This window comes from Diplodia corticola (genome assembly GCF_001883845.1).
Source record: "Diplodia corticola strain CBS 112549 chromosome Unknown scaffold75, whole genome shotgun sequence".
Taxonomy (NCBI): domain Eukaryota; kingdom Fungi; phylum Ascomycota; class Dothideomycetes; order Botryosphaeriales; family Botryosphaeriaceae; genus Diplodia; species Diplodia corticola.
This window is the reverse complement of record NW_017971554.1, coordinates 93,602-109,787: the sequence shown is the minus strand read 5'-3', so window position 1 is coordinate 109,787 and position 16,186 is coordinate 93,602. Positions and strand designations below refer to the sequence as shown.

The window sequence follows — 16,186 nt, the reverse complement described above, 5'->3', positions numbered from 1 at the left end:
AGGGTACGGTGGAGGAGCGACGTGGAGAGATCCTCCCGTGATTGCTCCTCACATCTTATATCTTGCACCCATGGAGGACCTGTCTTACTCGTGTCTGTAGGCCGTGACTTTGGGCACAATGCTCTGCCGTCTCGCTTAATGCTCAAACCCCGGCTCACCGGCACTTGTGGGGCCCCGGCATTGCAATCCCCGCAATTTCTGGTGGAGGCCTGAGCTTGGCGGCTTCACCCGAGTCACGACGACGGCGCTGTTTGGCTGATGTCGAGCATGCGAGTAAGGAAAACCCGGGGTTGTTGTAGTTGGGGCAGGTCCACCGAGATAGACTCCGGATCTGGCGTAACGTCATGGAAACTTGAAACCGCCCAAGACACCGCACGAATAAGTGTCTGCTGCAGAGTCCGCAGAGAGCAAGAACAGGCATTGCCAAGCCGTGACTGGGGACAATGCGAGATAAGAACCCGCTGCCCAATCTCCTGCCGTGAGAAAGATTGCCCACTCTGTTGGGCGATAGCAACCTCCAACATCACCGCCACCAGCCATGGCCACAGACGTCCCTGTCCCCGTCTTGCTCGTTCTGCTCGCCGCCCCAGAGGCTTTTCTCTTGAAATACCTGGTTGCGGAACCGAACATCACCACCGCCATCCCAGTCCTGCTTGCTTTCAACTGTTCCGTCTGGATTTTCTGGTTGGTCATCGTGTATCCCGTCTTCTTCAGCCCTTTGCGCCATCTCCCAGAGCCCAAGGTATGCCCTTTCCCGCACTCTGGCTCGGGACGGCTCTAATCGGATTCAGAGCGGATATCCCCACTACGCGCGCTGGCTGGTTCTTACCGACAAGTTCGTCGCAACAGAGTACCTCAGGTGGATCAAAGAGGTTCCCAACAACGGTCTCATCAGATACCGCGGCCTCTTCAACGCCGAGACTCTTATTCCAACCGACCCGCAGGCGTACGCCGACATCCTGGTGCACAGCCCCTACGACTTCGCCAAGCCGGAAAAGCTGCGAACCTTCCTCCGTCGCTTTATAGGTGATGGCCTGATCAACACCGAGGGAGAAGAGCACAAGTTCCAGCGTAAAGTCATTACGCCGTCCTTCAGCTTTCGCCAGATAAAGGAGCTCTATCCCACCTTCTGGTCAAAGTCCGTCGAGCTCACCCAAAGGATTGCCGCCGAACTTCCCGACTGTCCGGAATATGACGCTAAGACTGGCGAGGGTATCGTCGATATCAGCCACTGGTCCACGAAAGTTACCCTCGACATCATCGGTCTCGCGGGTTTGGGCCGAGCCTTCAATTCGTTGCACAACCACGACGACCCGCTAGTGGCGCTTTACGATGAGATCCTGGAGCCGACGACGGAAAAGAGGATCCTCTGCCTCTTGTATCTGTACTTCCCGGACCGGCTGCTCCGCCTCGTGCCCTGGGAAGCCAACCGTCGTCTAAACCTCAACACCGAACGACTGAGGGAGGCGAGTCTGAAGCTGATGCAAGAGAAGAAGCAAAAATTCACGCCCGACGGCGAAGAGCAAAACGACATCCTATCAGGCCTGCTCCGCACCAACATGTTCAACGAAAAAACCCTCATCGACCAGCTCCTCACCATCCTGGCCGCCGGGTAAGCCGCTCCCCTCTCCTTTCCCCCCTCTACACCGTCCCCATGCTGACGCCGCCCCTCGCGCACAAAAAGCCACGAATCCACCGCCACAACCTTCACCTGGGCCTGCTACCTCCTCGCACTCCACCCAACCGAGCAATCGCGCCTACGCGCCGAGCTCCGCGCCGCCGACCTACCGCCAACATTGTCCGCCAGCCCCTCGACGACGACGACGACGACGACGACGCTCGACGCGACGCTCGAAGCACTACCGTACCTCAACGCCGTATGCAACGAAGTCTCACGGCTGTACCCGGCCGTCCCCATCGTGGCGCGGACGGCGGTGCGCGACACGCAAGTCGCCGGCACGCACGTACCCGCCGGCACGATGCTGAACCTGGTGCCGTGGGCGGTCAACCGCAACCCGGCGCTGTGGGGCGCCGACGCGGGCGACTTCGTGCCGGAGCGGTGGCTGGAGCAGACGGACGACGGCCGGCTGCGGGCGAACAACCATGGCGGGGCCGCGGGCGGGAACTACGCCCAGATGACGTTTTTTCATGGGCCGAGGAGCTGCGTGGGGCAGAGGTTTTCCATGGCCGAGTTGAGGTGTTTGGTTGCGGCGTTTACTGGGCGGTTCGAGTGGGTGTTGGGGATGCCTGAGGAGGACGTCGTGCCGGGTGGGTTCGTGACGGTGAAGCCGAAGGGGGGGATGAGGCTGAAGGTCAAGATGGCGGCGTAGTGGCTTGCGGTGGCTCGGTGGGTGTAACGGGTGGCTCCCGAGAGGGATGGGTGGTTTCGAAGTCGGTAGGAGACTTTTCTTCAGGTTGGGAACTTGGTTGGATTCGCCCACTCTGAACATCATCCAGTACCTACTTGATCCATCGTTGCCGGGGGTATCGATGATATCCTATCGGCTACAACCTTTGAAAAAAAAAACCTGGTTTTCACCCTTGTCAGTGTGGAGCGCGCTAGCAGCAGATGCCCCTCCGACCATGGTGCGGAAGATTCGATCTGCATCGTAGATCGTGCTTTAAATAGCAACAGTGGTGCGTCTTTATCCCACCGGTCAGATAGTAATGCCCAGGTACCTTGCAGCAGCTTCCTCCGAGTCGACACCTAGCGCCCATGTGGCTTCGTCGAGGCGGAGGAGGCGGAGGTGTGGGTTAAGGTTGGAGCTAGTGATGGTAGGGCGCTGCTTATACCCCTGACTTGGTAGGTTGCCGCGCGCATTGATGATTCTAGAAAAGCCGTCGCTACGTTTCAATTATTACTTTATACACCACCACAGAAGGGACTATTCGAGCTTTCTGGCCTCATGATCTAGTCTAATAAGTAGTGACCAAAGGAAAACCCGCCATGGCTTGGTTCGATGATTACTAGATGCTTATCTTTCCGCAATAACCGTCGCATCCGTTATCCCCCGGCCACTCGCCCCGATCTTCATCCACCCGTCCCGGGTCTGCATGTGATCATGCACCCCATGGCCCGTCGCTTCGGTCCACGACCTCGGCTCGCCCTCACCCTGCACTCCCAGAGCGTTCTCTGAAGACGTCGTAAACCCCTTGATAACCTCGATCCGCAGCCGGTCACCTTTCTGCTCCGGAAGACGGCCATCAACACTTTTGTCAGAACCCCCCTGCTCAATATCCCCCACGCTGCCCCAATCCGTCGTGCTCCACTGACCGGTCGACTTTAGCTCCATCTCATCTGTCTCGTGCGTCGTATGGCGACTCATCATGTGGCTGTTTGTACCGCGGGCGGTACCGCTGCTGCCGAACCTGGCCGTCCCGCCGGTGCAAGACTTGTCGCCGCCGCTGTTGTCGGGTGTGCGTCTGTGGCGCCGCGAGAAGAGCGGCTTGATGGCGGGCGCGTTGACGGCGAAGATGGAGACGAAGGTCTCGCGGATGGCCCAGACGCCCGACGTGCCGATGCGTCGGATCTCGCCGACAGACATGACGCAGCGGATGATGGCGGCGGCCACGATGAAGATGCCGGAAAATAGGAGGAGTGCCACGAGCAATTTGCGTCTGATCGGGATCTGCGCTTTCCAGAGGATCGGGGCGGGGATGAAGGCCATGAGGCCGACGTCGGTGCTGGTGGTAATCGGTCAGCTGTGTCAGCATTGTCGGCTTATCGAGGACCTACGAGACGTTGAGAATGAGGAGAAGATAGTATCTAACGTAGATTAACGTGCAACTGTCTGCCCGCCACAGGTTAGCTTGTAACGCTGTTTACTCATCTGTAAAACTCACCTCCGGCGTAGGGCTTGATCTGCCAGTTCTTCTGGACGGGCCGGCACTGGAGAAGAATCTCCATGATCATCGCACACCAGCTGACACCGACGAACCAGCCGAGTATCCTCACAAGCCTCTGCTCTTTCAATCCTTTCCTGTGGAATTCGTCAGCTCTTTGCTCCGATACATATCGGACGATTTTACACTTACGTGAGACGGTTGTAAAAGAACAAAACCGAAGTTTTCAACGACCAGATGAGGCAGATGTAGCTCATCCATGCTCCAAAAAGAGCCTTCGATCCTGTAGCTAGGGATTCTGCTTCTACGTCGGTGAGAGCATCGGCCGTTTCGGTCGTGAGTCCAATGAAGGTGCCGTATTTGTCTGTGTGCTTGGAGTCAGCAACTACAAGTGAGAAGTGCCAACGGGGCAACTGACTGAGGAGATATATCGTTACTGCCTCGGAAGTCCACAGACACTGCATACCCGTATCAGTCAACCAGTCTTCTCAGAATGATAAGGGGCTTACCATGGCAAGACCGGCAAAAAGGTCATCGTAGTAAAGGTTTCGCCAGCCGACAACGTACAGGCGAGCAAACAGGCGTAGGAGAACAACCAAGACGCCGATGGGATACTCTACCCACTGTTCTAGCAGGATTGCTGGAAGGGCCATGGCGATGGCAGGAGTCTGGAATCGAGCAGAGCCGGGCAAACCACACGTCCAACACAAGGATTCAGAAGAGGTAGCGGCGGCGTCACTTAAATGTCATTCTGATACGCGCCCCTACGTTACATTTTCAGTTGCTCCTTGCGTACCGCGGTTGCAGGAGCGCCAAGAGCTGAAGGTGTAGGATTTGGAGATCCCATTTTTGGATGGATGAAATACCGCAAGGGCTTGCACATCTGTGTCTCTACCAGTTGCAACTTGCAAATGTTTGCTGCCGGTACCATCTATTCGTGATATAAGGCGGGACCCAGATTAGCTAGCGTGTACTACGCTAGCTAGCTGCAACCTTGACGCACGTTCCAAACCGCCGGCGCTGAGCGGGGCGTATTAATAATAATAATGGCTTGGACAGCATCGATCCCCAGCCGCGGGAGCGGGCTGCACGGAACATGGCGTAAGTCCAAGGGGCTTCATGCAGGTACTAATGTGGGGGACATGCGATTGGCGATGCGGGGAACTATCCGGAAAGTACTGGGCCAACGCGAAGGAAGAGGCGAAGGATTCAGGAACAAATAGATCAAATCGAACCGTCAACCTACGCGGGATCTTGCCTCGAGACCCTGCTAGCGGTGGCAAATAGGTGTGGCTTGACGCGACAAACACCGCCCCTTTCCGCGTTTCATCTCCACCCATTCCAGCTTTCATCATACCCTACCTACTGCTACTCCTACACACGTTTTCTCCTGGCAGCGGCCTGATCGTCACTGCGAGAGCCGCCCTCGAACCCACCAGCCATAACCCCGTCTTCCGATTCGACGCGTGAAAATTGCCAGCTGGATGAAGGTAAAGTACATTGTCTCACGAACCGCTACTTCTCTTTTCGTCAAGATTGCATCGAAAAGGGACGCGGATCCGATGCCCCTCGCCTGACGGACCGTCCCGAGCGCCAACTACTAATCCCCATTACCCCACAGAATCCGAGTCAGTCCCGAAGGACGCTCCCGCAATGCCCCTGCAACATTCATCCCAAGATTAACTAATATAGATAGTTATTGGGTGTGGGAAGCTAAATACTAACTTAAATAAAAAAAAAGCCGATCGCGGTAGCTATCTAAAAGATTATAAATAATATTATCTATATTAGCTCTCTTTTCGATAAATCGCCTGGGCCAGCCCGCTCCCAACGTCGCCAGCCAGACGGCCTTACCGCCAAGCGCGCGCTCGAAAAAGTCCCAGCTCGCCGCGCGCTCGAGTCTCTTCTGGAAAGCGCTGACCTGAGCGGCATAACCACCCTGGTTGGCTTGCTTGCGAAAGCTTTCGAGCGAGCCGTGCTGGTTCGTTGCCTCGGCTGCCTTTTCGGGACTGTCTCGCGTCTGCGTGAAGAGGTAGAGCTTGGCTTCTGCCGTCGCTTTACCGCTGCTGGCGAGAGCGCCCCCGGTCCTACCGCCGGAAGCTATAAGCTCGGCTATCCTTAACTTCCTCTCCTTTTGGATGGCCGCGACTGCCTGCGTGTACAGCCTGTGGAGCCGGGCCATTTTCCAGCAGTACGCCGCCGCGGCCCAAGCCGCCTGCCCCTCCTGCGCGACCGCGTCCCTCCAAGCGTGTCGAAAGACCCTGACCTCGGCCATTCCACCATCATCGGTGGGACACTCGGTGGCCCTAACCACGACTGCTTCATCCCGACCTGCTTACCCCTCGAACGTGTTTGCGTTCACCCTCTACCTCAAATTATTGCGTTGGGGTTTCTATCCTGCAGATTTTTCCGCCTCTCTAATTCAGCTATGTTACTTCAAGCCACATTTGTTCTGGTCCAAACGATGCGTTTTCATCGCCCGTGAGGATCATCGGGCTGCGCTGACGGGCATGCAGGCCAACGCACCACCGAGCTTACATACATGAATAGATGGATATATGTCTTAGAATGCTGGAATAACGCATCCGTTGGCTGATGAGGTGGCAAAGGCTGCACTCCATTTCTAAAATTCAAGATGTGCAGACTCCTGATGACGCGGCGGTACGCGATTGGCCAACGAATATAATCCCACGACGCCTCGCTCTTATCGTAAGACGCCACAGTTTCGCCTAACATAAGCCCAACATGCAAGTGCGCTGGCACTAAGTGAATTTCTTTCGCAGTATGGCCTTGGAAATGCAATCACATGCAGACATAACCGGACCGTCGGTTATCAGAAGCAACAGCAGATGCCATGTCGATGATTTCTATATGTCAGACTAGTACTAATCTCGTCAGTAAGGCACATATGAGTCACAAACAACGGTGATGTAGCGCCATTTACGTCAGACTCTACGTAGAATTCCGGACTAGATAATTACAGTAGCACAGGATGCAAGACCGCGAACATTTCGAACTCTATAAGAGCAACCCATCAACCTGTTTAGATATTCTGTTAAGTAAGGTCTAAGACACTTTGAAGTTCGTATAAAGGCTTGACGAACCCACATCATCAGTAAGTAAATAACACTTAACTACCGTTTTATTATCGCTCACGTTTTAAAATTCAATTAGCAATTCAACATTACAAATCGAAAATGTCGGACACCACAAAGAAGGCCCTCGAGATCGTACAGCGCGAGGAGGAAAATAACGCCATGGAGCATAGTAGTGATGCCGACAACTATGCTGCTACTGGCAACTACGATTCTGCCAACGAATCTGCGGACCAGTCGGAGGAAGCAGCCCAAAATGCTACGAACCTAGGGGAAGCAAACCAGTAGGGTTGTTTCAGAGAACCCAAAGTCTATCAGAATGGAGGAAGACAGATAGGGACAAGCTACGCGACAACCTTTAGCTACGTAGTCTCTCACTATAGCTGAATCATTCTTCACTATGCTTGCACATTCTCCAGGGTGACATGCTGCCCTTTCATAGCCCATTTGCTCTATTGCTTAAAACTTTAATACTTAATTCGTCAGGCGCAAGTAAAAAGCTATCGAGAAGATAGGAAATGTGCCGCGGAAACCGCTTTATGTTTTGATTTTGTTGACAATCTGCCAATATCCGCTTTGCCGTTGGCGGCATCAGCGGTCATTGCTCCTTAGTGTAAATCAAACCAGGTTGATTGGCTGTCTAGTGCCCCCAAGGAATTCAGCGAGGCAACGAGCTCACCCTTGTTGGAAAAAGAAGAAAGTAGAGAAGGTTAGTAAGATGCTACTTCTTCCAACTAGAGTCGGGCAGACTTACGTCCATTAGGCCTTCCACGTAGGCATCCCCAATACACCTCCAATAGGGACCGTGTTTTCTGAGGATCATTGGAACATCACTTCCAAACAGAACGGAAATAAGGTCCCCGGGCTGAGATTCCAATGGTCCAAGTCCAAGCCGTCCTTCATTGCTGAGAAAGATGCATCGGTTCATCGAGTTTTCAAAGGCTGCATCAGTGAACTCATCCGAGGTGGCATCTTGACTCTCGAGAATGCATTCGGCAAGAACAGGATCATCCGCTTTGTGTATTCCGGCATGGTCCAACATAAACCGAGCAAACGCTGCCTTGAACGCTTGGTCGTGGTCAATGCGGCCCTGATTCGCATCCTGACCGGCGCAGATTGTAGCGGCAAAGACCATAAGCAGCTCACTTGTGGTTCGGCCGCCCGTGTGGCGCCTGATGACACCCCAAGCATTTTTTATCGCCTTTGCAAGCTCTCCACGGATCTGAAGGATATCGAACGTAAGGGATCCGCAGACGATATCTACTGCTTGGGCAGGAAGACCTCGTATACGTAGTATGTCGGGTCTGCCGATCTCTTCAGCCACCAGAGGCCTTGTACCGTTACTGACGCCTGTGAAAGCATTGATTGAAGAAGATGAGCCCTGACTGGGGTCCCAGGCCCAGTCCAGCCTTGGCACCCACGAAGGAAAGTCCCCAATCTCGAGGTTGTTGTAAGGCTTCCAAGACAACGGCGGACGCATCCAGGTTGCTCGTTTGAGCACAGTGAGACTTCCCTCAGAGATAGCGCACCTGGCAGCCGCTGCGTAAACATCTTTCAGAGATGCATCTTTGTAATCTGGTTCGAGTAAGATCTTCTGACCCTGTGCGCTTGTTGGTGGAATCATTCCAAGAAGGCCGTATACTTTGTCCCGCGGATCTGTTGCATCGAAGTACATGCAAATCTGCAAGAGCTCGTATAGTCCGTTTACGCCTCGCATGTTGTCGAATACCTCAGCGGCGCAGTCGATACCGCGGAGCCTGGAACCCACTGCCTTCCAGTACTTGCGGTGATACAGCCATCGAGCGGCCAAGGCGATATCGTTCCACTGAATGCTGTGTTTTCCTCGGAAGCACTTTGCCACTTTGGCCAGGCAGACCTCTTGGACAGGCCAGAGACGTGTGAACCAATGTGCCGCAAAGAAAGCGCGCAGTGCGGACCAGTTGCAGGAGTCTGGCAGTGCTTCGTCCGAGTACAGATACCATCGTGCGGCCCCCACGCCACCCCAAAGCGTTTCGTCCAGAGTTCGAAGGTCTTTTGTGCTCTGTCGACACTGCGTGACTATGTCATTGATAGACTGTAAGGCTGCTTCGGTCTCTCCATCGCTTTCGCCGAGCCAGACAAGGACGTGATCGGCTTTGGTGTAGACATCTCGCATCATCCCGACTTGGTGTCCGACCTCTTCTTTGTCAAACTGATTGATGCAGACAGCGTCGACCCAGACTGGCATAGATTCATCCTCCGCGTTGAACGCAAAGCGGAGCACGCCTGCCGCACTTGCTGATATTTCAATTGAACGGCCATCGAGTAGTATCCTTTCGACAGATTTTGAAGAGCCCCAGGAGTACGATATCGCCGCGTAACGAGGTGGTGGAGTGTCAAGAAGGCTGAAATGCTTCACCTTACACTGTAGCGGCTCTTTTCGGGAGATTGAATGGCCGTGGCATCGAAAGAGAACTCGAATCACTTTCTCAAACTTGTTGAGTGGTTGATATTGATAATCCATAAATGTATGAAAGTGCCACACGAAAGTGTTTGAGGGTGAGCGGTGGGCGGAGATTGCTATTTATCCGCGTAAAGGTCGAAAAGTCTGGCGAGATGGCAATGTGGCTAAGCTGCATGTATGACATGGTTTCTGGGCACAGTAAGCTAGCACAAACGGTGGCTTGTTAGATAAGCTAATTTTTGGTTGACAAATAGTATATATAATATTGGCAACGGATGTGTATTGTGTAGTCTATTTGACCAGGCTCCAGCTATTATATGTTACGGATCAAGCCTGCGGCGCTGCAACGAAAGCAGAGGCAGCAGAGCTGAGGACAGCGCCCTAACCGCCCGGGAAAACGTTGCCCCGAGAATCACGGTCACGTGGATTGCCAAGACCGTGATCCCACGACGGGATCACTACCATAAACCAAGTGATCCACAGGCTTTAACGAAGAGCTCGCGGAACAGGTGGCTAGGAACGAAGAAGAGATTAGGCGCTTACGTAGCGCGTTCGAGATGTCCGAGGAAACGCAGACCAAGATGGAGGAACACATAGGGAAGATGGGGAAGCAGATTGCGGCGCTCGTAGAGTCGACGCGCAGGAATCTGAGCTTACAGTCCCAGATTAACGCCACGTACGCAAACGTGCTCCGAGGGGGACTGCAATATCGCTTTGGCTTAGAACTCCCGCATCCTGTCGAGGACTTCCTCTGAACTTTAGCCAGAAGCGTCTTCGCTCGAGCGTCGACCTCCGTGAGACCTTTTTACGAAATCCTCCTCCGTTTTTCGTTTCCTGGCTTTCAATCCCTTCTGCGCCATTTTTTGAGACCCTCCCATTCGGGACTCGGCCTTACGCGAGCCTCGTCGGCGCAGGAACAGTCCCATTAGGTATGTCTGTAGGAGTTGGCGAGAAGGAACGGAGACCGGCGTGGTCTTGCCAGATGCGTCGAGCTAGAGATGGCGCGTGTTGACGCTACGAGAGGACCGGGTGATGATGGACTATTTCGCTTTGTGGCTCACACAAAGGGGGATGCCCGAATGGTACTGAAATGATCAAGTAGGCGATCACTTCATTCCCAAACTGTCTCATTTGTCACACGACCAGATGGGGTCTGTGGTCGCCGCCGAAGGGGAGATATGTCAGGGGAGGGAGGGGGCGGAGTACTTGACAAAAATCAAGTGTCTGAAGGAAATGGCGCCAACTGAATGTAATGGTTGATCAAATAGTGGCATAGGCACTGGGTTTAGAAAGCCACCCTCAGTAAACGCAGCACCTAGCCCGATATGCCGGCAACGCACTATCTCGTTGTTTTACCTTCCCGCCTTCCCGTCTTCCCTCTTGCCGTCTTGCAGCTCGCAAATTGCAACAACTCACCGACGAGTCAACCGGCTTCTCCTGCTACCCCTTACCGGCTTCAGTAGCGCAGCAGAGAAGAGAATCAAGGTATCGGCTAGTCTCGCTCGACCGTGGTTAGCCCCGCTTTCCACAACGTCTTTTGGATTGGCAGTCACTGTTGAAGTACTTTGTACCAATGATGTCATATCACGGGTTCAACCTTCACTTCTGGGTATATATTAGCACAACGCCTGTAGTTGAGTTCAACAAGCAATCCTCCTTCTTCATCTTACGTCACATGATTCCTTGGACTTCAGCAGTCACCGCCACGACGTAGCTGCGCAGCGTCACAATGTCATTTGGGCCTGGGGCATTCGTAACTTCTGGTCTCAATATGCCACACACTGCTCCACCCCCCAACTACCCCTTCGTGAATACATAAAACGTTCCCATGGAAGCGACCACTCCTCCAGCGGCCACGTAAAGGCCCTCAGCACCGCCACCGCCAACCAGGGTGGAGCTCTCCACCAAAAACTTACACACCGCAGCAGCGACCAGGCCGACCCAGACAGCAACACAGACAAAGGGCGCCCAGGTCCACCCAAGCGTCCGCAAACGCGTCCAAAGCGTCGCCCTCCCCTTCCCGCCCGCACCACCGCCGACGCCCTCATTCCCCCAACTCCCATCAAAAACGGTCACACAAGCCCAAAACACCACGGGCGGCTGCGGAAACTGCAAAAACACCTGGCTGGCGCACAGCCACGGCCACACGCGACACCAGCGGCCAGCGCCAGCGCCGGCGTCACCGCTCCGCCTCGCGCCACCCTGGGCAGCCGTGTACACGGAGCACAGCAGCACCCTAGCCGCAATGTCTGCAGGGCTGGAGATGGCGACGCGTGTGCCAGAGGCGAGGTAGCGGACGACGATCCAGGCCTGCAGGTAGGGGCCGGCGATGCGGCGGACGGCGTAGAGGGCGAGCATGGGGTTGCGGGCGGCGAGGACGCGGGGGTGGGCGAGCGTCTCGAGCACGATGGCGCGGCTCCAGCGGCACTGCTGGACGATCCAGGCGGCGGCCGTCGAGGGCGCCGCCGTGTGCAGCAGCGCGGAGGGGTGGAAGGTGGTGCGGAAGCCGCGGGCGAGGAGCAGCGTCGTGAGGTGGCGGTCTTCGTTGACGAGGGGGCGGGTGCTCAGCACGGTTTGCGTGTACCACGGCACGAGGATGCTGGAGAGGGCGGGGGTGAGGAAGGCGGCGCAGGGGCCCGGCTGGCAGTCGGTCACGTCGAAGGCGGAGTTTTGGCCGGATGTGAGGGCGAGGTCGGTGAGGTAGGTGGCGGCGATGAGGCGGGTGGTGGGGGATTGGGTGGGGTTGTGGACGTTGAGGGCGCCGCAGGAGCCGGCGATGGAGGGGTCGGCGGCCATGGTGGCGAGGACGCGGTGGATGGGGGAGGCAGAGGGGTCGAAGTAGGTGTCGGAGTCCGAGGACCAGATGAAGGGGGTTTGGTGCGTGCGAGCGAGGGCGAGGGAGAAGAGGAAGGCGCTGAACATGATGTCCTTCTTGGACATGTGTGGCTGGGTGATGCAGATGGCTTTGGCGGCGTGGTCGCCGCCCTGGTCGTGCAGCAGCTTCAGATCCTGGAGGAGGGCTGCGGCCCGCCCGACCAGGACACGACAAACGTGGTCGAAGAATTCGTCTTTGTTCGGCTGGTGGGCTTTTTCGCCCAGCGATTGCTGCACCTTCCAGCCGTCGATCATTTCTGAGGCAAGTGCACCGAAGGGCTTGTCCAGCTTGATCACTGTTAGGTTGGCGGCGCCGTAGACCTGGTCGTGTGTCAGTGTTTGAGAGCGAGAAGGCTGTTTGGTAGACGTACACTTTCGGCCACGTCCACCATGGGCATGTCCTCGGGCTCGTTGCCATCGATGCCAATAACGAGCGTTCTGACTGTTCGGGTGGTGTCGTTGCGGTAGCTCTCCAGACATTGGCGGAAGAGCGATGGGTCTTCTCGGTATCCAATGACCATGCCCACGCACTCGGTACGAGCATTACCTTTCTCTCCCAAATCTGCCTGATTCTGAACGCGCTTGTACCGGCGGTCTTGCTTGTAGCGATTGACCTCGGAGCATATTATCTGAAAGAAGCCTTCTATGAGGAGCGGAAAACCAAATGTATAGTGCAGTGCGAGCTTGTAGACGAACGAAATGGTAACGATCAACAACAGTGCTTGCAAGACAGGTGTCAATGCTCTATGAAGTTGGCGGAAGTTGAATATCATGGCTGGTTCCTGTAGCAGAGGCCGACGGGGAGAGTGCAATGAGAAATGACGGCGAGCGGCGAGAAGGCAATAAGTAGGGCGATAGAGGCCTGGGGAACGAACAAAAGCTGGACCGGGGGATCTCAATGCCGGCGACAGGTCCGAGTCCGAGTGGGTCGCTGCAGACTTGTTCCGACGGTGGCGACATGTCGTCGTGCTGTGGAGCCTCGGCGTGGTGTCGCGAGTAAGTTGGGAGCCGGCTCTGCATTAAGCCCCAGTGGCGCGTAGGCCGATCCCTTGCTTTCTCGAGTGATTGGCTACGGCGGAGGAGATGAGGCTGGTTTGACATAAAACGGGCATGATGCCACTGCATGGCACAATTCTGACCACCGCTGTCTATTCGATTCTACCATACCTACATCGTCGGCCTCGCACGCTTCAGAAACATGTCTCCCGCGGCTACCGGCAACGCTCTTACCCTATGGCGGGCGTTTTGTGGGCTGTGTATCTTGGCTTCCCTGACGTAAGCCATACATGAAGATGGGAGGCAGCGAGATTCTAACCCATGATGCCAGACTCCTGTCGCTCAGTGGGGCCAACAGCGCAGAGCCGTTCCCCCACTATCAGAATCCCCGGAACCTGATCGCACGTGAGCCGCTCCCGTTCTGGTGGGGTGCGAAACCCCGAGCACCCATTCGAGACTGAAACATTGGCGAGGACGCAGGAAGATGCCGGATGCCCGGAGTCGCGGCATTGACGTTCGACGACTTCCCCAACGAGAGGATTGACGAGCTGCTCGAGCTCCTGGCCGCGTGGAACGCCACGGCGACGTTTTTCGTAAACGGGCCATACGACGCAAGAGCGCCGATGCTGCAGGACGCCACCTTGGCGCCTCGGGTCAAGAAGATGCACAGCGCCGGGCACCAGATAGCGTCGCATACGTAGGTCCAGACCCATCCCGGCCGACCCGGGCCCGTTGGTTGGCCGGAGGAGCCGAGTCAAGGGCTGAGCGGCGCGTGAGCATGCAGGTACGATCATGTCAATCTCCAGACTGCGGATGCCGAGAGCGTCTCGGACACGATGGTGAGCCCAACACCCAGCCCAACCTCCACCCCCCAACCTTGGCCGCGGGCGGTGCTAACAGAGAGAGTCGCGGCGCCCAGACCCGGCTGGACCGGTGGCTCGCATCGCACCTCGGCATCTCCGCGCCGCGATTCATGCGGGCGCCGTACGGGGAGTGCAACGCCACGTGCGCCCTGACACTGACCCTTGCGGGGTACAAGGTGGTCGGGTGGGGGATGGACACGGAAGACTGGAAGCACAACACTCCCGAGACAGTGCACCGCAGCGTCTTCAGGGTGCATGAGTATCTCGACGATTTCAAAGCACGCGAGCTCAGCGACGCGTCAGCCGACATTGTGCTCATGCACGCCTTTCCCAACACGACCGTCACAACCGTGGCGCCGGCTGTGCTGGAGGCCTTTGGCCGCGAGGGCTTCCGCTTCGTGTCCGTCGCCGAGTGTTTGGGCTATCCGAGAGAGATGTGGTACCGATAGCTAGCACTGACCTAGCACTGATCCGGCAGTCGAGCCCGGATAAGATCTCTGCCTCGTCATGGGCGCCGGCCGGGACTCGCCACCGGGCCGGAGTTAGATCCGCTGGCCGTAACCTTAAATCCTACTACCTACCTACTAGTAGTAGTACATACAAGCATTTCACGCCCTCCAGTCCGTGTGTTGTTTTGTGGAGAGACACTGTGCCCTGCAGACATGATGGAGACACCACTCCCCCTCCACAAGGCACCACCGCCCCGAGCGGCGCTGGCGTCTACCGCGTGGCTCAACGGCCTGCGCGGCATGGCCTCGGTCGTCGTCGCCCTCAACCACTATCTCTACGGCGAGTTCGCGGCGCCGTGGCTGGGCTTCGGCAGCAGCCCCGAGAACCGCTACATCCACCAGCTCCCCTTCCTCCGCATCGTGTGGTGCGGCCACGCCATGCCGCCCATCTTCTTCGTCGTGTCGGGCTACTGCGCCTGCTATTCCGCGCTGCGGCTGCGCGACTCCCAAGGCCCCGCCGCCATGGCCGTGAGCCTGTCCCGGTCCGGGTTCCGCCGCGGCCTGCGCCTGTACGTGCCCGTCTTCGTCATGAGCGCCCTGGCCCAGCTGCTGCTCTTCTGCGGCCTGTACAACTGGCGCCCGGCCGAGACGACGCTGCAGCCGTGGCGCGCCCCGGTCGACCATCTCAAGTACCTCGCCGCCTACCTGCTCGACATCACCAACCCCATCTTCGTCACCGACAACCCCGGCCTGAACGAGCAGTACTGGGTCATTCCCGTCGAGTACGCCGGCTCGCTGACCATCTACCTCACCGCCCTGGCCCTGGCCGGCGTGCGAGCCCGCGCCCGCCCCGCCGTCCTGGCCGCCCTCATCGCGCCGTTTGTGTACCGTGGCAACTGCAACACCTACACCTTCCTCGCCGGCTACCTGATTGCCGAGCTGAGCCTGCTGCGCCGCCGCTCCGAGCAGAGCAGCAGCACGTGGCGCCGCCCCGCCAAAGCCGCCCTCTTCATCGTCGCCTGGTACTTTCTCTGCCTCCCAAACAACTACGCCGCCACCCCGGGCTACTCGTTCCTCACCGCGCTGCAGCCGGCCACGTGGGGCGAGTGGTCCGAGCAAAACTGGCGCGCCCTGGCCGCCGTGCTGCTGGTCTTCAGCATGAGCCTCGACGACGACGGCAACGACGAAAACGAGAACGGCCGGTGGCTGCAGTGGCTGCCCCGCTGCCGCGTGCCGCAGTACATCAGCACCATCTCGTGGGAGATCTACCTCTGCCACCTGATGGTGTATCGCTTGTGGCGGAATCCGCTCATCGACTTTTTCATGCGCTTCGCCGGCTTCGAGTGGAGCTTCGTGGCGAGCGTCGTCGTCATGGCGACGACGGTGCACTGGTGTGCCGAACGGCTGAAGTCGTTGAATAAGAGATTGGTAATGCTGCAGGTTGAGTATACTAATTATCTTCAGGACCAAGGATGGGGTCATACGCCGACCACGAGTAGATAGAACCATGGAAGCTAGAGGTGGAGGGGGTAAAACCATCTGTATGACCCTGTATTTTAGATGATGGGTTTCTAGTCAGCAACGCGGCAGCAGACCGATTGGGCTCATTCTCATTCAGCCTTG

The 16,186-nt window shown here is 56.7% G+C and overlaps 6 protein-coding genes across 6 annotated transcripts; 3 read left to right on the top strand and 3 right to left on the bottom strand.

Annotated features, from left to right (window-relative positions):
• Positions 1–538: 538 nt before the first annotated feature.
• On the top strand, positions 539–2,330 carry BKCO1_7500036 (cytochrome p450; the record flags this gene model as incomplete). The annotated part of the gene is made up of 3 exons (XM_020278951.1): positions 539–742; positions 792–1,612; positions 1,685–2,330. The coding sequence occupies 3 exons, from the start codon at positions 539–541 to the stop codon at positions 2,328–2,330; spliced, it is 1,671 nt and encodes a 556-aa protein (XP_020125937.1).
• Positions 2,331–2,975: 645 nt separating this feature from the next.
• Positions 2,976–4,496, bottom strand: BKCO1_7500035 (sedlin protein; the record flags this gene model as incomplete). Its single annotated transcript, XM_020278950.1, has 6 exons — positions 2,976–3,684; positions 3,737–3,791; positions 3,844–3,980; positions 4,036–4,207; positions 4,262–4,301; positions 4,353–4,496. The coding sequence occupies 6 exons, from the start codon at positions 4,494–4,496 to the stop codon at positions 2,976–2,978; spliced, it is 1,257 nt and encodes a 418-aa protein (XP_020125940.1).
• A 3,163-nt stretch (positions 4,497–7,659) lies between these two features.
• BKCO1_7500034 (ankyrin repeat and sam domain containing protein 6) lies at positions 7,660–9,441 on the bottom strand (the record flags this gene model as incomplete). The annotated part of the gene is made up of 1 exon (XM_020278949.1): positions 7,660–9,441. The coding sequence occupies one exon, from the start codon at positions 9,439–9,441 to the stop codon at positions 7,660–7,662; it is 1,782 nt and encodes a 593-aa protein (XP_020125939.1).
• Positions 9,442–11,178: 1,737 nt separating this feature from the next.
• On the bottom strand, positions 11,179–13,028 carry BKCO1_7500033 (glycosyltransferase family 2 protein; the record flags this gene model as incomplete). The annotated part of the gene is made up of 2 exons (XM_020278948.1): positions 11,179–12,576; positions 12,627–13,028. The coding sequence occupies 2 exons, from the start codon at positions 13,026–13,028 to the stop codon at positions 11,179–11,181; spliced, it is 1,800 nt and encodes a 599-aa protein (XP_020125944.1).
• Positions 13,029–13,453: 425 nt separating this feature from the next.
• On the top strand, positions 13,454–14,606 carry BKCO1_7500032 (polysaccharide deacetylase; the record flags this gene model as incomplete). Its single annotated transcript, XM_020278947.1, has 5 exons — positions 13,454–13,530; positions 13,583–13,656; positions 13,732–13,948; positions 14,158–14,528; positions 14,593–14,606. 5 exons carry the CDS (start codon positions 13,454–13,456, stop codon positions 14,604–14,606), a joined length of 753 nt encoding a protein of 250 aa, XP_020125943.1.
• A 170-nt stretch (positions 14,607–14,776) lies between these two features.
• Positions 14,777–16,066, top strand: BKCO1_7500031 (acyltransferase-like protein; the record flags this gene model as incomplete). Its single annotated transcript, XM_020278946.1, has 1 exon — positions 14,777–16,066. The coding sequence occupies one exon, from the start codon at positions 14,777–14,779 to the stop codon at positions 16,064–16,066; it is 1,290 nt and encodes a 429-aa protein (XP_020125936.1).
• Between the last annotated feature and the right edge of the window lie 120 nt (positions 16,067–16,186).